The sequence below is a fragment of the Corapipo altera genome, unplaced genomic scaffold (assembly GCF_003945725.1).
Source record: "Corapipo altera isolate COAL_440 unplaced genomic scaffold, ASM394572v1 2, whole genome shotgun sequence".
Taxonomy (NCBI): domain Eukaryota; kingdom Metazoa; phylum Chordata; class Aves; order Passeriformes; family Pipridae; genus Corapipo; species Corapipo altera.
The window spans coordinates 9,620,016-9,644,658 of NW_020884890.1; the positions used below are offsets into that span (position 1 = coordinate 9,620,016).

A 24,643-nucleotide genomic window follows, 5' to 3' on the forward strand; every position below is an offset into this window, starting at 1 on the left:
CACATCAGGCAATCAATAGAAAAGTGTGTGTGCATTCATGAAGTTCCCTAGGAGAAGTCTCAAGCAAAAAAGGACACTGAAAGGCACTAGTCCATAGAAGGCACTGCCATCAAAGCCGTCCTTGAGTACATGCTTTGTGTGTGTCTGAGACTACAGCCTGAATTCACCCAGTGCTTTGAGCTGAGCAAGGAAACAGGTAACAAAGCCCCAACCTCAATTTTCTGGTCTTCAAGAAGCAAGTAATACAACAAAGAAAACTGAACATGAAAAACAGAGGATCCAGTCTATTCCATCCAATCATCTGATGAATCTAACTTGATCATGTGTTCTGATTTTTAATTCCTAGTGTGGAATAAGTATTATGGAAAAGACGCCAGGACAGAGAGTCTTAACTCCAGCACATATTAATCATCTAAAAGACAAATCCTGCTCTGAACACTTAGTGTATTTTCAGATTCCAGGGAGGATGTAAGCAGTGGATTGAAGCAACAGCCGAGAATTATGCAAGAGATAATTGATCACACCATATTTTGCTGTGATGGCAGACTTGATTCTCTACTACCTGACATCCGGAGTAGCTATTTGCATTTAGGTGCAAGGACTGCAATATGGGTGCAACTCAATATTACGAGGTTGATTACAGAGATCATACTTGGCAAACTAACTCTGAAGGAACTTACTGTACACAGCAACATGTAATCACAAATTGTACCTACTGCCAAAAGAAATCACACTAACACAACACAGTGTCCCACAAAAGCTAAACTACGTGCTAATTGTATTCCTAACTGTTAGTACTTTCAAGACCAAAAGAGGAAACTTATGGGTTTTCTTTATATAAGTGGACATTCTATTTTCAACCAGTTCCCTAAGGGTGATTTCAAAGCCACTACACTACTCTTTGGGGGCAATATTCAAAATTTGGTAATCCCCATAACGTTAAAATGGGAGGGTGTGCCACAAAAATATTTTTCTCAAACTTCCGGCCTACAAAACATCTTACATCATACGATCTGCACAACACTGAAATTAGCAAGCATCTCAAAGCAGATGGGACACAGAAGAACACACTATGGAATGTATAAAACCAAACTCAAACAGCATGAAAAAAGTAATGTTTATTTTTAATGTTTACAAAAGCATGAACACCTTATGCAAAAGCAATACCCTGAGCCATACATTTCCCTTATCCTCCCAGGATATTGGCAGAAAGCAAGTACTTTCTCCACTCTTGAGGGTTCAGTGTACCCTGCTGAGGTAAATGGGAACCACCCCACTGATTCCCACAGAGCTCCAGCTGCTTATGTCAGCAAAGAGGCCAACGCATCAGAGCACAATGCAGTGAGATGTCACACGGGTGTCTTGCTTTAGGTGTCAGATTGGATAAGTCCGTGCTTCTAACCAAGATAAATACACTATCCATATACTTTATAAGCTCCCCATTATGTCCAATTTTAACTGAAACAGATCTCATCTTAAATATCTGTTTCAACATTATGAGTCTCAGCCCGCATGCAAGGTTTAACTTTATGCACTATTAACAATTTTACTCAAGTTTTTAAGAGACAGCAAGTATGTTCATAAGCTATTTTAGGACTGAGACCTTGCAGCACAAAAGCTATTTATCCTTTCTTACCTTCCCTCCCCAGCACGTGGAGTTCAGGTGCTTACTCTGAAGAAATGTGCCCCAAGGTTAACCTGAAAAAAATATGCATCATTTTCATTTTATCTTCACCTTTTTCTCCTGATCTGGAGCTGGAAGTAATTGATGGTTACATATTCAAATAGGCCATGCTTTTGAATCTACAGAGAAACATTTATTCAACAGTTGGACTCGATCTTCTTTACGGCCTTTTCCAAGCTAAATGGTTCTATGACTCTATGATTTATTTTTCAAAGCGTTTTGTTAAACAGAGAATATGATTGCAATCATTTCAAAGACTTAGCTGCAAGTTACTCATACTGTTTCCTAAAATGATTCCTACTATAAAACAGCATATTTCCTCAGCTACACTGAATTGAGGTCCCTCCCCTCAGAATCTACAACTGATGACTTAAAATATTTATTATACTGGGTGAAATGGCTCTGTCACATCTGCCATCCTATGTCTAAATGACTGAAAAATACTATTTATGTTTGCAAGATTGATATTGGATCTATGGATGGAAGAAAACTGCTCTATTTTACTGCTCAAGCTGTAGGAACCATTCTTTTAGCTCCTGCCAACTTCACATTAAAGAAACATAATTTCCTTCACATATTGAAAGAATCTCCTAAGAACCCATACATATATACACACACACACACACATACACTATGTATGTGTACACATACATACAGACGTGTATTGATAATTTGTATTTATTTTACACTGACAAAGTGCTAAAACAATCCAACAACTGCCACTGCTAGAGATGAGGCTAAATGAAATTGTATTATATGGCATCAAATAATTATGATACTCTGGTCCAAGAGCTTCAGAACTCCTAGCAAAAAAAAAAAAAACAACTCCTTCATTGGCAAAAAAAGAAAAGTTCCAAATGGTTTGAATTTAATTTTTAAATAAATTGGAAGGATTTAAAAAAAAAAATCCCAAAACAACAAACATGCAAAGTAGACTGTATAATTTAAATTTCGGTTCTGTGGATAGCAAATACACATATTTATACACATATTCTATTACCTTCATGGCAAAATTTTGAGGTGCCTTAGACTCAAAGATGACTTTAATGAATCTGTCAATATCTCACATGTGCATCATTGCCTCAAATTTTGAAAAAGAAAAAGCTGTAAAAGTTCAGCCCTGTATCCTGTGAGTCTGTCTGCATAGTCAGAAACAGAAATATTGCACTCAAAACCATGCCTACAAAAATGCACATTTAATAAGGCCATTATATTCAAGATTGTAACGGGACTTTAGTTACACAAACAATCAAATATATCATTAATAGAGCTAGAAAAGTCATATTGCAGAAGATGTACTCAAAACAGCAGTGTTCCAGCAATTAACTTTTTCTCCCCCATGAAATAGCGATCTCTCAAACTGGTTTTATGCACAGGGCCAGACAACATGATGTTTATGTACCCATGCATTCTCACAATGTGCTTTTTCACTTTTGCTTAGAAGTTAACAATTGCCTCAGAGTTTGAGAGTAAGTTCCCACTCAAGTTCTGCTAATAAGGTTCAAGTTTTAATCAATTTAAGCCACTTTCACGCATGATGAGGGAAGGAAAGATTTAACTTTCAGTTATTTAAATATCTGCCATTATGCAAGATATAATCCTTAATTTAGAAAGTGTAGCAAAGACATAATTGAACCTGTACTGGAATACTCCTCAGTATGCTCTTACAGAGCTAGATCACACTAAGAGTATCAGTTTATCTGACCTTGCTTATTGAAAGAACGATAGAGTATGTAACCAATTTAACATAATTCAAGGAATGATACAGATTGAAAGTTAGCTGCTCACATCCCATGGCAAATAAAAAGAAGTTACTCTTTAATCAAAGTGAGGTAAACTACCTTGAATTTACAGTGGGGCAAGTGTATTCACACCACCCATTACCTTGGAGTAGCAGGTCTGCTGTAAATTTGCTTTGTAGTTTTTTACTCCTTTAGTCACTCCAAAGTTACCCAGTCAGCCAGCATCTGGGCTTGGTTAAGAGTAGTGGCATTTGTTCAAGAAGGAAGCACAGATCACTGTCCCTCTTCCTCATGCTACACTACAAAAATACATAGAGTTATGCAAATGCAAAAAGCATCAGCACAAAGGCTGGAAGAACCACAAGACACAACAGATAGAAACTTAATGGTCACATACATTACAGTTCAGCAGACATTCTTTCACAATTCTATATTCTGCCATAAAATCCACAGTGGTGGCGATTATGGATGAACCACCTTTCAGCTGAACCAACTCCAGCATTACAAACTAGTTTGGAATACGACAGACTATATCCAAACTTTTTTTCCTAGGACCTGTGTTTTGGGCTTAGATTTTTTTTTTTTTTTGTACAGAGAAAAGAGACAAACCTGAGACATAGAAGATGTGACCTGCTTGTGTACTATAAACAGATGAATGGATAATTGAGATGTAAAAATCTATTAAATGTGTCACACACTTTACATCTCCAGTTCCATGTACTTTTTCCTGCAATAATAGTGTCACTTGCCAGATGCAAGGTTGTTGCTACCTGTGAACATGTTTTTGACCAGGGATGGGGGGAATGCTTTTGGACAGCAACAATGCAGCTCTTAAAGTGATGAGGAAGGAACACAGGAGTTTAGGACATGGTTTCTAATTCCATCCCTGTCCTATACTCACTGCATGCTGAGTAGCTCAAAACATCTCTTAGTAATCACAGAATTCAAAAGGTCAGTAACTCTTTCTCTATTTTCTTTCCAAAAGGAACAGTAAAAAGTCCTTTATATAACATGCAAATGAACATCCATCTAAAAGGCTTCTCCTTATTTTAGCAGTTTTGACTAAAAATGGTGGCCCATCTACCAGCAGTACTTTGCAAGTGTCTAACAAACTGAGTTTTGACAGGTATCCAGCAGTAACAGCATTTTCAACGTTTTATGTTTGCTGTATTTAGTACTTTTAATCCAAATTCCTTTCCCAATACAGTGATGGTCTTGTAGATAGCATGACTGCCCATGCACGCAGCATTTCTAAATGGAATTACATGTTGTGGTTTTCTTTCCACCATAACATTATCTTACCATTTTCAGTATCAGTCAGCACCACAGGTTTAATGCAGGTCATGGAAAACAAGCAGCAAGCCTACTTTTACTGATTGCTTCAAACAATATATTCTTTCATACTGATACATTCTTAAAATGTTTCCTTGATTTAGCTATACTAAAAGTACTGTTCCAAAATTTCAGTTTACATTAGAAAAGGTCGTTGATGACTTGATCAAAAAATACCACAAAAAATCCCTTTTACTCCCACAGGAAATCAAATTTTCTTCTGAATTAGTGTTAACAGATATTTAGATTAGAAGACTCCATATTTCAGAAACCAGTTATTTAATGCTCAATATTCTTTTCAGCAGATGAAGAGGTAGGTATATTTCCACACAAGAAAAAAAAATAAAACAAAAACCAAACTGTAACAGATACTCAGTTAAATCAAGTAATGTCTGAAAATTCAAACACTGTTCTGACAGCACATAATGTGTCTGAAGATACCCTCCAAGGAGGACAAGAAAATTTGCACATTCTGATTAGATAATATATCATAATTTGAAATTTAATAATTTTCTGGAAGGAAAACACAAGTATCCAAACTCTACTTCCTTCCCCTCCCCCCCAAAGAAATGTGGGTGCCAACAAAACTGCCTTTACCAATGGTAGTATTAACTTTTGGACTGCTAAACATGGAATCAACTGCAATTCTTCCTTACATTCACCAACACCAGCAGTCTACAAGTTTACACAGAGACCATATGCATGATAATTACATAATTACAATAGAAATTCAACTTTAGTGTTGTTCTTAAAACAATCTTCATAAATAATGAAAATATCTGTGTTCTAGCTCTTCAGTAACCTAAGGTTAATTGGTACAGATAGTGTTTTTTTCTTCCTTTTATAAACCAAACCGGAGGTTCCTCACTGCCAACAATGGTTAAGGCCTGGATCAAGTTACTCTCCTTTTGCTTTTCCCTTTTTCTGCTTTTTTCCATTTTCCACCACTGCATTATTTTCTGGTTTGCTTACTCCATTTGCAACAGCACCATTTGCTATTTTTCCATTCTTTACAGGTTCCTTGGGCAGCTTATATGTCCGATAGTAGAAGTTACCAAACAGGAAAATGAAGGTGACAGCATAGAAAATGACACCCCAGTGCATCCATTTAGGGAAAGGACAATCAATATAAATAGACAAGGCTGTGTGGCCAATAGTCACATGGAACTGCACCTGTAAGACAGAAAACATAGAATCAAAAAGGTCTGGATATATTCTGTAGGTCTGACTGCAACAATTTATACCTATGCATTAAGTTACGAAAACTGCAAAACTGGGAGGTGGCAGGGAGCTGTATTTAGCTGTCACATTCATGCATGCACACCTGTGCTTGACCGGGAACATCAAATTTATTGCAGTATCTGTCATAGTTTTCAGAAACAGGAAAATGAGAAGATTATAAAAGATCTGGATTTTCTCTACCTTTTGAACATATTTTTTGCAATTCAGTTGAAACAACCAGCAAGAAAAGACTTTAACTCACACAACTCTTATCTATGCCACATATTTTTTTAGAAATGGAATAAATGCTTCCATCTCTGGGAAGTATTCTAAGTTGAGCTCTCAGCGGCAGACAGAGAAGAACTTCCGGAAGGAGCAGTATGTGTTCCAAAGCTCTGTAAATGCAAATCCACTCAGAGGCAATACCTTTTGAGATAAAGGGAGAAATTTTACTTACCAATTGCAATATGGTCAAGTATCGTTTCCACCACAGGTACTTCTGAAATTTAGGGCCGCAAGCTGCTAATCCATAATACATGTACATAATGACATGAATAAATGCATTCATCTGAGCTCCGAAAAAAGCTGTCATGGAACAGAAGGGAAGATCGTCGTGTAATTTTGGAAGAAAGAGAGAAGTCTTTTCTACTATTATTTACATTACAGTAAAAATTACAAAGCACAGGACATGGTAGGATTCCATCTTCAAAGTATTTAATAGTATAGTACAGACCTGACTGTTAACATATGCTGACACAAATACCTATTCATGCAAGTAGTATGTCACACCTTTCGTGGAACTATTTAGGCAAAAGCTTTTCATAAGATTTTTGTTTAACAGACATAAATGACATGGATTCCACATCAGTTGTTGTAGTATAACTGCAACTGTTTGGCTAAGAGATTATTAAAAGCTGTATTTGACAATGTAAAGTATGATATTCTGAATTTAAATGCATGAAGTTCACTTCTCAGCAAGAAATCAAGAAACTCACGTGAAAGTCTGATTAAATAGGCCAAAAAAATCAACTAGAGTAAAACTTGACTTATGGTTATAAGAACTTCAAGGGCATTGCAGGTCAGTTTTCCTAAATTATTCATCTTTAGTTTCTTTATTTATCATTAAAATATCCAGCATGCTTAAATATATAAGTGTATAGTAGAGCATTATCAAGAATGTTCCATGTTGGAAATCATGACAGTTTCATTTATATTAAGATCTCTTTGCTTTGTCAAATTAGCAGCCATTTAACAGACACACATTGCATCTTGTTAAGGTATTCTTACACTGACAGAGAGGCTCAAAAAGGCTCTAATGTCTAAGATTAGGCCAATACAGACAATAGCTGCTGACATCAAACAGCTCAGATGTCCATGTGGTCTAGACCCAGTTAGCTCTAATAGGGTCTAGTTTACAATAGACCTGTCTATGTAAGCAATGTGCTATCAACTAGAAAACAGAAGAACACATCTATCCGCATTTATGCAGTAGTGCTACATAAAGGCAGAAAAGCAACCTCTGCTTTTCCTTTTGCAGGACCTAGAAACTAAGAAGCAGTGCAAGAACACCAAAACTGGAACGAAATTTGGAAATAGTCGCAACGGTTATATTGAAAACTGTTGATATTTAGCATGAAAACTCTGAAAAGGCAACAAGGTAGAGGGCCTTTTGAGACACCCAGAGAACTTCTAAGCAAGACCACAAGTAACCATCCAGTCTCCAATAAAATTATTTTATAGATGCAGTTGCCAATAAAGATCATGAACTGTCTGGTTGAGTACCTGCTTTCTGCAGATTACTTGAGAGAAATTAAAAGACAGTCACAGGTATTAATTGTATATATTTCTTCTTTTGAATATAAGCGACCACTCAGTACAAAATATCTATAGTAAATGGGAACATAACGCCCCCATGCATTAAGTACTAGTGTGGTTCAGAAAAAAACCCAACAAAAATGCCAAACCCAAAATATTAACTTGGTGTTTATAATATGGCATTTTGTATTTGCTATATGCTAATTTTAGTGTCATAAGCCTACAAAGCACATTACAAACAAAACATGGTACTTTTCCTTTATCCTCAGCTTCGCAGAGTTGTAATTTCAGAGGGACAACGGCAAAACACCAGGAACAAGGGTACAAATACAGGCAAGGGAGAATGTGACAAGCGCAATAAATAATAATAAAATTATTTGACGGAGGCTTTAAAAAAGAAGCAATGGGGAAAAAAGGTTGATAACGAATTACAGACTTGTGCCATCATGAATAGGTTTTAAAAGTGAATTGACAGATTTATTGGTTCACTTCCAAGAGAATGTTTCAGAATTTTATACAAGCCTCTTTATAAAAAAGAAAGCAAACCTCAAACTCAGATACAATGCCAAAATGACATCTTCATTAATTTCATTAAATTTGCACGCAGATTGTAGCCCATAATTAGATTTTGCAGTTCTCTGTATCTGCAAAAATAAAAGTTAGGCAAGACATATACATCTTTCTGATTCATAGAGAATAACGATACTTTTTAAGGCAGAACTTCAGGCTTGCAATTGATGCCCATGAGGAAAAGAAGTTTTGCAATTCATTAGATTATTGCCCTGTTATCTTTTCCTCCCCCATGCTTCCCACAGAGGGAGACTGTACATGTTAATAAACAGTCTTGTAATTTATAATGTCAAGTTCTACAAAACTTTTTTCCATTGCTCCAAAACAATAATAATTCTCCCTTCTGCCCCGTCAAAAGGGTATGGGAGGAAGGGAACTCACCTTGTCCACCTGCAACCCACTTAATACCAATCCACCACAAGGTGAACATGGTGAAATGGTGATAGACATGAAGAAAACTAATCTGGTTAAATTTCTTCCTCAGGATAAAGAATACTGTATCCAAATATTCGATTCCTTTAGAGACGTAATACCACCATAAAGCAGCAGCTATCTGCAATGAAAAACAGACAATACAAAAGTTTAGTGATTTCAAGCTGAATGAAGTTCTCTCCACCTATGTGCTGCAAGAGAAGGATACTTCTTCTTTCCCAGTATCCTGGTAAATGTTGAGGTGGAGTCATCAAGCATCTGACGGTATGAGAATAACAACAAAAACAATACTTCTTTCATCTATTCTGGACATGGAAGCAGATTATTCTGAATCTATTGCTCACAAATTACAACTGTAAAAAAAGAGCTAATATAGTTAAAAGCTTTGCCATCTCTGAACAGTTTACCAGTTAAACAGGGAGTTTGTGTCCTCATTCTCTCTCCTAAGCTTTGTGAAAGAAGACTTCCACAGGGCTTCCCCTACTAGTGAGGCAACACTTTGATGTGGTCAGAACAATAAGGTAGAAACATTACAATAAAATAAAGTAGCAAAGACTGAAATGTTCAGTACCACAGACATACGGGTGGAAAGACACCAAACCGCTCTTACAAGCAGAGTTCACATCCCTTAGAACAATGTTCCCTCAGCTTTTTCTGGCCTGCTCACTAACTCCCTCTGTAAAGCAGCATTCCCCCAGTGGCTCTGTGCCATTCAGGGAATAGAAGAAATGAGACTAGAGGAGCCATAAAAACTGAACAGATATAACCATTTACCCAACAGGGCAGTGTTACACCCCCAAAGTTCTTTTTCTAATCCACCCATCACAGTGACTTTTGCCCAGGATGCAACATAAACATGGCTTCCAGCTGAAATCAGGATATTGTTAAACCAGAAGCCCAGAAGCTCTGTGTAGCAATTTGTTCATACTATGATATGGGAGTATGGTGGTGGTAGGGACTCCCTTCCAGATCCCAAAGAATAGCAACAAGTCTAGTTCCTGGCATTGTAAGTCATCTAGCTTGTTATGCAAGGGTGGGACCAGAACATATCCCAGAAGGTGACTCACATAGAGAATGGGAAAAAAAAAAAAAAAGAACTGGAATTGGTACCACCTGCAAGAGGAGAGAAGCAATGTCACAACACACCTATTTGTAAGAAGTTCGCCTTGTCTTTCAGGACTCAGCTGATGACAAATCAGACTTTCTTACCTTAACCTGGTGTGAAATAACCCTACCACCTCCTCAGTCCCCAGGGGAGACAGAAGAAAAAAAGGTTAACACAGAGTAGCTTTCCTTCCCAACTACACACATAGTGTTTAGGGGAGCGAGAGAAAGCAGGCTCAGAAGAATGAGCTGTACAGAGCAATGCTACAAGCCCTGCATGATGTTTTCCTCCACCTCTCCAAACTAATGGGAAAGGAACACGTCTCCTCAGAGTAAGTTTTTCACAGCCATTATTGGACTGGTGACCAGTTTAGGAGAAATTACAGCAGCAGCAAAAAAGCAGCACAGGAGAAGCGTGCTGCAGATCTGCATTGCAGACTGCAGTTTCCCAAAGGGACTGCACATCTTACTGTTACCAAACTGCAGACTTCAATGTATTGTTTAATGAACACCTTTCTCACTCACTGGATTTGATTTAGCTTACTTCAGATCTCAGGAAGAGGAGGCAGATTTTACCAGTTTTATACCAAAAGATACTAATATCTGCCAAAGTTGGAGAGAGGCTCAGCAAGAGAAAAGTGACTCTCACAGATCTCAGAGTTCCCAGACACACAAGCAAGCTGCAAGAACCATATGCATATATATATATTGCTCAATATCCAGTACAGTACTGCCTCTGGGACAGGTAGTCAGGTGGTTAATAACACCCACATCAAGGTTTGTCTCACACCCATGGATTAGCATAACAGTCCAGCATCTTTTACAGATCTTTGCTAAAGCTGCATCTCTTAAATAAATTAAGACAAGTATCTTTTCATCTCATAAGTTAACAACAAACACTTTGGACTATATCCATAAAATGACAAATCCAGCACTGCAATACTTTAGCTCTTTGGAGGTCCTCCCTTCCGAGAAACTTTTATAGAATCAATATGCCAGTTACACGCAAACTGCCAAAAATCTTTTATAAAGCAAATGTATATTTTTATTAATGACATGGGGGAACAATAAATCAAACAGGCAATAAGCAAACCCCCAATTTACTGTATGATATAGAGCAAAGTATAGGTGGAGAAAAATCCTAACAAAATACTTATGTTTTATGCCCAAGATGCCACAGGATCAGTATATGCTCCTGGACAAGTCACTTAACACATCTTATTCCTCTTCTTTTGAATTCTACCTGTCTAGCACAGAAAGCAATTACAGCCCCTGGATAAAAATAATTTGAACTTTTGATCAAAATATTTCCTATTACTTAACAACAATAACAAAAAAGAACAGACTATTTCTTTGCAGGATGATACCTGCTGATTTTGTGTTCCTGTAGATTTTTTTGCCTGTCAGCTTCTTTGCTCTCTCACTATCATCAAATATTACTACCATTTACTCTCAAACCTGATAGATTTTGTGTACTGATGATCTATTTCAGTGCTTCTAATGGCTTATACAGATGCTTTTAAAATGAAACAGAAGTCATGTCATTTGCTTGAGGCCATGCATGTAATCAGTGACTGAGGGCAGAAATAAAGTAGAACAATATACTAATATGTAAGCTATGTCAGGAGCAGGTGGCTACTACTAAACTTCTTTTGCAAAGCTTCAGAAATCATGACCTAACCTGTAGTCTTTCTTTGAACTCAGCATGAAAAAAAAGATTTAGTTGAAAAGAAAACATGCATTAAAAAGGCACATTCCTGTAATGAATAATATTAGTCAAACCATATCTTTTCTGGTAATTTTCATGTGCCAACCTAAGTCAGTTAAAACACCAGATGGCACAGAAAGATTACATTACAGCCTAGGATTAAGGGGGTCAACAAGAGGTTCAATCCCACGTCCTCTGCCTGCTGCAGGGTTTTGAATGGAGGGCTGTTTTAACACAGGGCTCTGTTTCTGCACCATCCTTCCTCATTTTGGGTTGGGAACAGTTATCCATCAAGGGGTATGAAGGGACAGGCACTTCTTGGAAGGTCACAGTAATATGAAAAATTAAAGTAGCTTTTAAAGAGAACTCTTTTCCCATTTACAGAATTTTGTTTACAGGACTTGTTAAGTTGCTTTTAACTTCTGTGAAAAAAGAATGTAAGTTAAGATTAGGCTTTTTTTCATAAGACGACACCACTCAAGCTCTAGACATAAATACAAACAATGCAGATTACAATCACAATACAAGAGACAACCATTGCTCAGCTTCAGGATTTACAATCAGCACACTTAAATCTAGAGACCCAGTTCACACAACCCCCTATTCCCATTTCTTAGCTCTTCAGAAATGCTAATAAAATAGATGAACCCTGACCTGGGAAACAAGGGCACACAAATGTAAGCAGAGGGGGAAAGGGACTACTCACAGACACTAACATGCCTTAAGTTAGACAGTGTTAGGAAATTGTTCACTTCAAATACTGAAGCTCCCAAGGGAGTACTACAAAGCGTGGATTTAACACCTCACCTCTCTGCATTTATTATTTTGACTCTTAAGCTATAACCAAAATTTTTTTTCCAAGATGCAGCAGTAGGAGATTTGTTCCCTCTTTTCTTTCTTGTCTACCACGGACATTTTATTTTTTTCATAACAAAATGCATTTAACTTCCCGCCAGCAGTTAGTAAGGTGGCTACCTACTATACCCAGAAGATAAATCTGTCACAAAGGTGTTTATTCTACAACTGTGGAATCTAATTTTCATCCCTGCTTGCTCCTGCCTCTTGTAGAACAGCCAGGAGAGCCTGAATGAGATTAACAGGTGTAGGTAGGTTCAAAACAGTAAATAGGAGGACTAGTTCCTTCACATTATGCATAAACTACCTACATAATTCATCATCAGTGAAAGCCAGAAGCTTGATAATGTTGAAGAAAACATACAGGCAAATTAATGGGAAAAAAAACCCCTTAGAAACTGGCAAAACAAAGAGGCTATGTCTGACTTAAGAGATCTGTGAGCTACAGATTGCTGGTGCTGCTAAACTATACAGGACAAGTGCCATCACATGCCCTTACACTGTTCCCTTAAAATCACCACTGACTTACTGTCTTGACACACAGTGTGGGTTAGAGAAGAAAGCAAAGACATTCCCTGGCACCCAGGATAGCCAAACTTTTTTTCCTGGGAACTGTTTACCAGCTCTCTGCACTCCCTTGAGGGACCAAAGATGCTTTCTAGATCCCTCATTTTGATCAAGATCTTTGAACAAAAGGGGCCACTGCATGGCAACATCACAGCGGCACATTCCCAAAAAGACAGAAACAGAGGTCATACCAAGGCTTCTGTGTTGCCATTTAGACCATCATATGCAATTACTTTCACATTTCTCAATATTTGTTCCAGATTTCTAAGCCTCAAAGTAAAACCATATATGAAGCTGTTGCTTTCCAGAGCACGTTCCACAATGCTTTCTGGACTCAGTGCTGTTTCCCTTTGAGTTACTCCCAGTCTCCTTTATCTGAGCAATACAGGACTTATTTACTCATTCTCTTACAAATAAAGTAATTGCATTTGTAATGAATTCTACTGCTTCAATGCAGTATTTCTCTTCAGAGAAAACCTGATGCCAATAGATACTAGACATTTAGTATCTAGAGCTACTAAAAGGATGTGAGGGATGTGCTACAATGTTCATCTATTCTAAACGCAAAACTGCAAAAACATTTTAAAATTGCTTTTGCAGGTTTATATCATGAAAAACGATGGCGAAAAAGAATCTTGAGGAGGTTTGAGGGTTTGTTTTTTTTTTTCTGTTCAACACTGTCAAAACCCAACAACATATCTTCTAAATGCAGAGCACGATACACTGTAAAGCAGAACAGAAATGTATCCCTGACTCCTGAGTTAGACAAAGTACACTTGTGGAAAACATAATCTTCTGCTTGCAACTTATTTACCTAAATTGAGAATTCATTCCATAGAACTACCAGAAAATTATCAAGGTAAGAGTCTTGACTGATAGCATACTATACAGTTGCTGCAACAACTTGAGAGAACTCAATTTTCCCTGCTTCCTCAACTCCCTCACTTGCAAACTCAATATACTGGACCTTAAAACTTCAGAAATAAATTTTATTTAAATATTTTAAATAAGTTTGTAAAAAATAATAACAAAAAAATTTAAAATGTCAGGAAATCCAAAGATTGCTAGAGCAATCCTTCTTTTCTGGACAAATTATATGCTGTAAATACACTCTGCAGGTCATTTTGCATTTAGTGCATTATATAACAATGCTCTGCTTGTCATAACAAACAAAACAGATGTTAATTCTTTTGTGCAGGTCTGGCCTCTCCACCGCCTCCCACAAACAAGTGCACTTAAAAGTGAGGATACAGAACAGAAATTTTGCATGCTAAAAGTTGTACCTCTTGTACTTCGCTAATATAAAAATTCCTTTAAATGTACATCATACCAGTCCTCAATGTCATTCAGCTGAGTCCATGGGCATTCTATTTTGCTTATCTATTAAAAAAACCTCAAACCTTTCAAGCACTTGGTATACTTTGCTAGATCTTGTTTTTCAACAAAATTATTTACAGATGTATTCTAGTGACTGAAATAGTGAGAGCACAATATTGGCAAAGGTGAAAGACTGGCAACTACCATAAGGCCAATAAAGTCTACACACAGATCTGTTCTGCAATATCAGCCATTACACATAACATGTGAGACTCAAACCTTTCTGTTTCACTACCAGCCTTGCCACATGCACAAGCTTTTGAGTAATACTATCTATGAACAGCTACCTTGTACACAAACATTTTTTCAACTGTGCTATAAACATTAAATGTATTTAGACTATACCATACTTTCATTACACATCCTAATGTTCTAATTCGTAAGTGAAACTTGCAAGGACAGCTGAGAGATTCTCAAGTGTCAGCTCTGCTGGAAGATAAGGGTTAGTACATGAGCTAATCAACAGCATTACACAAAAATTAACACACATCTGCAATTTTAATTTGGATGTTTTCCAAAACTCACGTATTTGAAATCTAAGATTCTACAACGAAATGTACTGATAATACATTTGCCAGAAGCCAGCAAGACCTCATGAAGCCAAAGATGGGTAAAGGAGACAAAAAGCTGCCTCACCAGTATGGGTGAAGTGCAACCACAGGATATGCTGACAAATCTCACTTGCTTTGATCTACCTAGAAAACACCACCATTACTGCGGTTACCCTGCTATCATGAACTTCAGCAAGATCTAGGAACCAAAGTATGTATACAAAGTTTATCCTGGATTGTACAACCGTGGATGAAGCCAAGGATAGTATCTAAGATTCCCCTTACTTGTAGCAGTCAGACGAAAGTTAATGCAAATATGCTGATGCACTTTCATTAAACCTGTGCACAGTGTAGTCAAACCTGAAGTGGTCTGTGAAAATATAACGGGATACAGTCATGGCTGACAACAGAACTGTGGAACCACTATTTTCAGACAAGACTTAAACTATCATGTGGTGCTGTATAAAACACACGTTCATATACAAATATAAAAGAAATACTCACCCTAACTTCATAAACATTATCTGAATAATCCACAGTCTGGCAGACATAGCTGTACCCTCGAGCTCTTGATGACAAGAACAGCTGAAAATATTAAAGTCATACATCAGGGGAAAGATACTACATAAAACACATTTATAAAAATTATCAGCAAGTTTCCTGCTACATCAAACTTACCTGAACAGAAATATTTAAAGTATCCTTATTAATCCTTAGAATACTATTGGAGAAAGCCAATATTTAGTACTAACAACGAGCTGTTACACAGTATTTACTTTTTTCTTATAATTAAAAAGACAGTACTCATTTCTCCCTGCATGTATCTGCCCAGATAATTACAGCTTCATACAAATTACTATGAATTCCAGTATGACCTTGAGCTATTCAAACATGAGTACTCTTTCTGATGGCTCTAGCTTCAGAGACAGAAAATACCTATATGCTTTCACTACAATTGACAGAAATACTATTCCCAGGATGGATTCAAGAGAACTCTATTTATGTGACAGATAATTAGATAATTTGGATCTACAATTCTTAACACAGTATACCAACTAAAATCCAGAAAAAAACCCAGGTTGAACAGCCAAAGCTGAGCACCCACAAAACACATTGAGAGAAAATGGATGGAGAAAAATTCCCTGTTTTGTGCCAACAGAAATGGCCTAAAATACATTAAGTGCTCCTGTAGGGCCACTCCAAACCAAGAACATTGCAAAAACCTGGACAGGAGAAGATAAACTTGACACCTTGAGCAAGTTCCCGTTGGAAAGAAGTACTCTTGTCTAGAGCTGTACAAAATTCAAATAATATTTCTAATCTTGACATTCATAAATGTTATGATCCAAGACTGTTTAAAGCCAGGTAATCCCATCCTGTTATGGATCAAAGAGAGACAGCAGTGGAGCAGACATAACCTGTAAATTGGGAGCTGTAAAAGTAGAGAAGGGTGAGAGAAAAAGATGGCCAAAAAAAAAGGATGGGTAGGCACAGACTACTCTTACCACTAACCTGATTTCCATCTTATTTGAACTGAACTTGAGTTTACTTTGGTGTCTCATCTTGCACACAGCACTAGGAGTGCAGTGAGATGCAGACAAGTCTTATCCAGAAAAAAAACCCAGTATACAAAAGCCTGTGAAGCTCTGGACATATTTGCTGCATGTCTTTTAATGTAAGTAGATGAAAGAACTGTCCACAGAAATTATCCTAGAAAACATACTTCTGCATCCTCCAAGTCCATTTACAAACTGCTGTAACACCACTAGTCTCCAGTGTGGTCCCACACAAGCGTGAGGATATTTGATACTATTAAGGAAGAACAAGAAAGTTTAGTCCACACTGTTATAGAAATCAACCAATCTCTACTGCAACCTACTGGGTAACTTGGCCAAAGTTACCTTAGCAAAAGGCAGTAAATTGACTTCACCAGACTGCCTCAAAGTAAAATAAGAAAGTCCTGATTTTGTGGCAACATAGGGTCTATACATCCCCACATACAGGGACCTCTGCATGTTCTGAGCAAAACTGTCTCCAAATATGAACCTGCATTTGAATCCAACATATGGAAATGTTGGACTAGACATCCTCACAGTGCTTTATGGACTTACTATTTAATGTAAGTTACCACAGATGAACAAAACAGCTTGCCAACAGGATGGTTATTTAAATAGCATTTAAAGGCCTTTCACATTCAATTTCTGTTTTAGCATTGTCTGGAAACTTTAAAGTCATTCACAAAATACAAACTGTATCATTTTACTCATAACAATTCCATTAAAACTCATGTGAATTACAACAGTGGTACAGTGGTATTGTAAACCTCATGTAGATGGAAGGAGAAGTTGCCTCATAAAGGAATCAACTGAAACTTGAACAGCTTCCTCCTATCAGTCTCTTAAGATCAAGAAAAGACACTTCCTGTAAATGCTGTATCCATAGCCTTAACATTCGCTGAATAACAACCTACATTTGAGAGAGCAGGAAACTAGAACCTCTGTGTCTAAAACTATAAGCTTTCAGTATAGCAGCAGCAAAAATGTATTTGCAGTACCATTCATTTTTGTGTTAATTCAGTGACTTGGAAATGCCAGAAACATGTTACCCTATAAGCAACAAAGGTTTGAAAATCATTTGACCATAAATTTGGTATAATTCAGCTTATGGATAAAATAAATCAATCTAAAAGTCAGGGATGGCAGTAAGACTGCAGAATTCATTTCAGAGGAGTTTCAGTTTTAACCTGCCAAGATGACTGGATTTAATCTCTTCCCACAACTATCCTTGGGTGTCAGCATTAAATTCTGTTGTACCTGTAGTACTTAATTACTTAGTTGAATAGTCCAAGGAAACAATTTAGACAAAATGATGACTGAGCTGTGATGGTTAAAATTTTACTGAACCATGTCTTAAAAAGAAGTTGAAATCAGTTAAATGCTCTTATTATAGAAGCTTTGGGAAAGGGTCAATATGCATATCACCATCAGCTATACCATGCTTTCTTGGCAAAAGTACAGAACAGACCAGCCAGAGAGCTCTTGAATGCTGTAATTTTAACTACTCTGTTCATTTGCTTACTTCTGGAAACAGATTTTGCAAAACTATGATCCGAGGTCTTCCAGGAAGACGCCACATGAGCAGTCAGAGCAGAATTAACTTAGCATCAGCCATATTCTGTACAGCTATCCTTGAATAATAATTACCAAACTGTTAAGTAATTCCAGTTAGCTACTACTACAGAGTTGGTCCATTGCATTGTTACTACTCATTTCCTCTGTACAGAAACCCAAAGGAAAAATGCAGCAACACAAATTTATTAGAATTAGCACATTCTGAACATTTGAAACCAAGTAGTAGAAGACTCTATCCTTTTATTTTTATTTAGAGATATAGTTCACTTCATTTTTTATTCTTATTCTAAAAGGTAATGTACAGACAAGACATTATCTTTTCCTCATTTTCCTCACTACAGGTAATGGACAGTTGAATTTCTAAAAATGATAAACATGTTGAAGGCAAGAACAAACAGCTCAATTTCTAACAAGATGAATTCTGACACCCTTTAGGATTATTAAAAAGAAAAAAAAAATCAGTTACAAGTGTTAAATCTCTATAGATTTTACTTATTCTGTCCAGTATTTAGACTAATATAAGTGTAGGAAGAACGTGGAATAGCTAGTACACAAATTCTCTCCATAGACTCATTTACTGCATTTATTCTCAAACAGACAGTACCTAGCTATAGAAATACTCACAAAGGCAAAGCCATCTTTAAAAGTCTGTGCAAAACATTCACTCTCAATAGACATCATAAATATGCAAGATAATTATTTTCATTTTGCAACCTGCAGACATCCTCAAACCTCAATAAGAATTCCCTCTTGCAAGAGGGCATACACACCTCTTTGAAAATGAAGAAGTTGAGCAGAACCATTCCAAAGTTGTAAACAACCAACAGGAAGCGTAACTGGAAGGGCTCTCTCGTCTTCATCCATTTGGGGCCCAGCCAGACAGTGAGGAGATAAATAGTGCTTATAGTCAGTGTTGGAAATGGAGACTGCATCAAGGGCCAATCATCAACACGTTTGTCTGAGGGGGTGAAGCAAACAGAAGGAGTCAACAAGGTCTGAATAAAATATATTTCATCATCACTTTAAGTACTGAATTTGTTAAATATTATTCTCTCCTGGAATAGCGGCATCAGCTGGTAGAAACACAATGCACTCATTCTTTCTAGGAAGGTTAAAGAAAATAGTTTTTTTAAAAAACACACTATATCATATTACCTCACACAGAGATTCATTATGTTATTTAAGCTCTGTTGTCCAGTTCTATAATCCAAAACAGTAAAGCAAACAGTATCACATGAGCACAAACACAACCCACTAATCCCCCCAAACCCAGTTTGCTTATGATGAACAGTGACTGCAGTGGCAACATAATCAAATATTCAACACCACCGCAAATGAAAGATACACAAATTTGGGAAAATACTGATAAAACCAGTAGCTTTTATTACTTTAAAATTAGTCACTAAAAAGCCTCCTATTAATTTTATACGGGTGTTATGATGATAACCAAGAACTTTGGCTATTTGATGTCGGTCAGTCTCATGTTTCAAACAGAATACTATCAATGGTACTGGAAAACAATTAAATAGAAGAGTTTAAAGGGATGGTTCTAGTTAATCTGTGCTGCCATATGGGAAACAAAGGTTTTATTTATAGTCTGCTTCAGCCACTCACGGGATTCAGAGTTACATTACACATATTTCAGAGCCCAGAATATGCTGTATTAAGTTCTGGATCAGTATCAAAAAAACGCTCTTAGCCCGATGAACCAGTGACATGTAGGATTAGAAGATGGCTCTGCTAGAGAAAGGAAGCAAGACTACAATGACACCTCCTTACTCAGCACCCGTGTCGTCCCATGTGTCGTGTGTGTCCTCCGTGCCCTGCAGGCTAATCTCAAGTTGTAGCAAGACATAAAAGGTAAATACTCCATAACTATCAGAACTTCAGATACTGCACAGCTCTGATATTAACTGGAATATCTTCCAGTTGCTTAGGTTAGTCATAGTTCATATGGAAATCACATCACAGCGTTCCTTGGGAAGCTCAGACATCTAAAACACATGCCCTCAGTCATTTGTGAGCAAACTCACAAATGCAGTTGCCCACATGCTTACTTAGAGGACAAGTTTCTTTTAGAGAACTCAAAGACAGAGAAAAATCCCTATACCAAAACCTAATTCCCAAACCCAGGCATACTAACCAGTAAGTTAGAAAACTCTACTTATCTTGAAAATGAGGAACTCTAATGCAATGAGGAAAGTAAAGAACAGCACTGCCATTACTTCTCCTACACTTCTTTCTCATTTCCTTTGCTGTCCTTAAGATCATAACTTAGAACCTCATTTTAGGAGCAGATTTCATGAGACCCTCTATTTCTAACAAACAACAAGTATTACGAACTACAGAAAGAGAGCACACAGAACACTAATTCTTCTTATATCCAGATGATTTAACGATAACTGAGCTGCACATTCAAAGTAAGATACCAGGAGGTCTAAAAAGAAGTGGAAAAGAAGAAAGAGAAACTAGCCTAGCTGCTTCCATTATGGCTGTTAATACCAGAAGAAAGAATTCGTCCTAATTGCATGGAAACCTCCAGCAAGACTGACACTGCCAGAATGATGGGATTCAGTGTTAGAGCCACAGCCACCAGCAGAAGCCAAGGGCAAGACAGAGCAAAGAGTACAGGGAGGAGTGCAAAAAAAAAGAGAAGACTGGCTGTAGAAACACAGGCAGTGGAAACAGAACCAAAGTGAGAGAAGACAGTTACCTCTTAACTTTTCAGCAAGTTCCTGGAACCAGACAGAATACCACCTACCGAAGCAGAAATCACTGATGCATTCCAATTATTACACAGTTATATCCCTTACACTTTAGTTCCTGCTTGATTTTAGCAATTGTTCTACCAATCTGAATTTAAAAATAAAAGATAACACTATTAAAAAAAGAAATGGAGAACCTCATAATCTATCTGATACAAATTAATAGACAAAAACTCATCATGAAGCAAGAGGAAAGGTGTCAGTTAAGAAGCAGCTCTGGGAATAGTCCATGTGTCATGTCTTAATCAAATCCACATCTCACTTCATTGTAGTGTGCACAGAGTTAATAGCAGGTGAGGAAGAGACACAGTTGCTTTCCCAGCTTTCTTGCAGTAAGCAATATAAAGAGAATAAAGAGGCAAAGATACATTAGAGAATCTGTCTTCTATTTTATAACACAGTGTTTCATGGTATCTTAAATGCTGAAGTGGCAATACAAAGAAATGTAAAAAAGGGAAAAGACAGATTGTAATTTTACCCAGGAGCTGAATGTTACCACCCACTGCTGAAATAGGAAACCATGACCTATTCCAGATTTCTTTTTATGGCAGAAGACAAAGATGGAAGAATGAGGATTCACTAGAGGGTGAAAGGAAAAACAAAGGGACAACTTATATTAGAGTCCAGCTGTAACTAGGCTTTGCCTCATACCTCATCAGCACTGTAAACAATTCTTTCACCTCCTTTCCACAAGTACTACAAACTGAAGAACTTCACTGGAAAAAACCCAGAGATATATTTCACTAATTCTGACAACAACATAAGAGCACCTGAAAAGCTGCCATTACTCCTCCATACCATGGTTTCAGCCTGGTACTTTCCCTCCACAAAGGGTTTTTGGAGCCACATCTCAGAGACAAGTCTTTTAAGTATTTGCAAGAAAAACATAGATTACTGATACAGATCTCATAACACATTGCCCAGGGAATCCGACTGCTATTTTGGGGGCCTGACTTCTAGGACAATTAATTACATTTCAAACACAAAATGCCTGTATGAGAGGGTAGGTAATTCAGTTCTAGAGTACATCCTGGCCAAAACAGAAACATATCTACAGGAAAAACTTTATTCTAATTCCTACTGTGCTAAGAACATGACCTTACATTTATTTTAAAGGCATCTAGGAGACTCTGCATATGAGTATTTTTTACTAGTACTGTGGCATCAGAAAACATGCTACTACTCATTCCAGAACTTTTTTATCACAAGACCTCTCCTGAATAATGCAAAGTAACTTGTTGCATTTAAAATCAGCTCCACAAATCATTCTTATTGCACAGAAGATATTCCAAAACCAATTTCATTTCAGTTTACCCAGCAAGTCTCCTTGTCCATGTTCTACAAAAAACCCACAGTAACACGCAGACCCTTGCTCCAAACTTCTTTTCATATACTCTCTTTCAAACCAAGATAAATTCACTCTCTTAAGTCATCTGCTCAGTGATAAATATTGCAAGCTACTCCAACACCTTCCTCCCTTCCATCCCCACTTTGTTTTAGCAAAACCAGCAGAATTTTGTGTCCTACTTAGTAGCTGGTGCTGATGACCACAAAAGATTCTGCAAATTAGAAAGCACTGTGATAGCTTCAGGGGACATATGAGTGTATTAAATCCTTCACTATTTCACATGCAATAGGGACATTTTTACCTGCAAGATGAAATAAGCTTGAAATAAAAAGGCCAGCTCCCTGATTTAAAAAAATCCCTCCAGCTGCTTTGAAGCAAAATGACCAATGCCTTTACCTGATTAGAATTGACAGAGATTGACTGAATCTTTCAGGGGATTAATGCGTTTGTCTTTCAAATCCCAAGACCCAGATTCTAATTCGATCACAAATAAAATGTCTGCTGTGATGGCACAGCCTGTAGTACAGTTCTGTTTTGGTAAGGTGGGAAAAGTTTTAGAACAAATACTTAGAGTTGCACTTTATAGCAAACATGAATCCAATGTAGAATAGGGCATCTGCTAACTTGTTCCTGATAGAAAATTACTGTCATGTAAGGAAATAGTATGAAATGTTTATATACACAAGGTTTTCTGTCATTTAGTGTAAATAAAGGACAAGAAACACAACAACTTATTATGTATGCATGTATGTATATGTGTGTGTATATATGTGTATATATATATATATATGTAAAAATGGTTGAAATTGCCCTGAGGTACCTACCTTTGCAGGATGGAAATATTTACACAGGGAAATTAACAAGAAATACACACATAAGTCCTCTGATTCTTTCTTTCAAAGGAAGAACGAGAGCAGGACCAGTGAAAAACACTGAATATCCTTGCCTGATAACGTCCAAAGAGAACATAATTAACCTATACTGAAATACAGATGTCAAATGAAGATGTATTTCAATATGTAAGGTTGCAGTGATGGTTAGCATTAAAATCGCAAGGAACTTCTGTGAAACATAATGTAATTGTTTCAAGACACGAACACTGCTGTTAAATGTGGTTTAGAATTTCCTTTTCAACAGAAAGGATTTTAGATGGTTCAGTTTCCTGCATACTACTTAGCCTATGATCAACTTTTTTTTTCTTTCCTCTAGAAGTTCAAAGTTTAAAAATAAGCAAACAAATGTATAGCACAGTCATTCTGACATTCACCAACAGAAATCCTGAAACAGTACAGTGGTGACTATCTCTGCTTTTAATACTCGTTTTAGGGGAAAATATTACATTACTAAAATACATGATTTTTGAGATTCCCTGCATTCATGTTAGATTCAAAAATCAAAACTTAGATAGTCTTTATTTTTACTTTTACTATGTATTCTTTAGCTATAAGGTCACTACTCACTAATTTATCTGGAGAGACTTTCGAAGTTATTAATAGCTATTGATACTATTCTCAGCGCAAAGACACTTACAGTGCCAATCCAGCACATCCATCTGTCCGATTACATTTCCAAAGACACTGCAGAAATAATGGCAACTGTTTGAAAGTAGTTCTGTGAAAGCCCTCTGCAGATCACGCTGTTTACTTTAGAAGTCCTCTCAAAGCCCAATCTCCAGTTTAAGAAAGATTTCCTTAAATGAGTGAAATTTTAAATTCCACAATATGAGGAAGGCAAACCAATATTATCTAGTTGGAGCACTGTTCTATGAACTACAATATTTTAATTACCTAAGAATTTCCCATGTCTTGTTAGTTACACTAGCACTGTAATTGAAGGCTCTTACAAAATGAAAACCCATATAAGAAAACGTGAGAAACAAAACTTTACGCACCTTAAAATGTTTACAAAGCTTTCACACTAGATCCTTTTGCAGTATTTTATTGTCCCATTCTCCCCTTTTCTTTCTGGCTACAGATAAATACTCTATACAGTATACTTCTCTTTCTACATTCGTATTAAAAATACTGTTTCAGTCATGTAAATATTTACAAGTGAATACAAGGTTCACCGTGGCTACACAACCACTGCAGATTGGCTCAGTTGAAAGTAAACTTGAAAAAGCATCTACCTGATTAGACCCAAGGCTTTTAAACTAAACTGTAACGTATCAGAACAATTTAGAAGTACATTTACTGTTACCAGTTTGTAGAGATTCCAAGAAAAAACCCTCAGTCTTTGACTAACATCTCAGAATGTACAAATGGAACAAAAACAGCTGAAGCTTAGCCTTTATAACAGAATGTGACTAACTATATGGGCTGCACTGCTTGAGACTGAAGACTGATAGAGAAGCACCACTGCAGAGTAAAAATTGAGAGGCCATATATTTTTGGATCGAACATCTATAGATCTTAAAAATTTCTATGCACTTATTTATTATG

At 36.9% G+C, this 24,643-nt stretch overlaps 1 protein-coding gene across 3 annotated transcripts in view; it reads right to left on the bottom strand.

Annotated features, from left to right (window-relative positions):
- Positions 1-1,093: 1,093 nt before the first annotated feature.
- The window catches only part of ELOVL4 (ELOVL fatty acid elongase 4), a 36,758-nt gene continuing 13,208 nt past the window's right edge, over positions 1,094-24,643 (bottom strand). For all 3 annotated transcript variants that reach the window (XM_027645018.1, XM_027645017.1, XM_027645019.1), the window contains exons 2-6: positions 18,860-19,047; positions 15,463-15,543; positions 8,746-8,917; positions 6,437-6,564; positions 1,094-5,931 (exon numbers count right to left, since the gene is read on the bottom strand). In XM_027645018.1, coding sequence (XP_027500819.1) covers positions 5,656-5,931; positions 6,437-6,564; positions 8,746-8,917; positions 15,463-15,543; positions 18,860-19,047 — 845 coding nt within the window. In that variant the 3' untranslated portion in view covers positions 1,094-5,655. The remainder of the gene's footprint in view (positions 5,932-6,436; positions 6,565-8,745; positions 8,918-15,462; positions 15,544-18,859; positions 19,048-24,643) is intronic.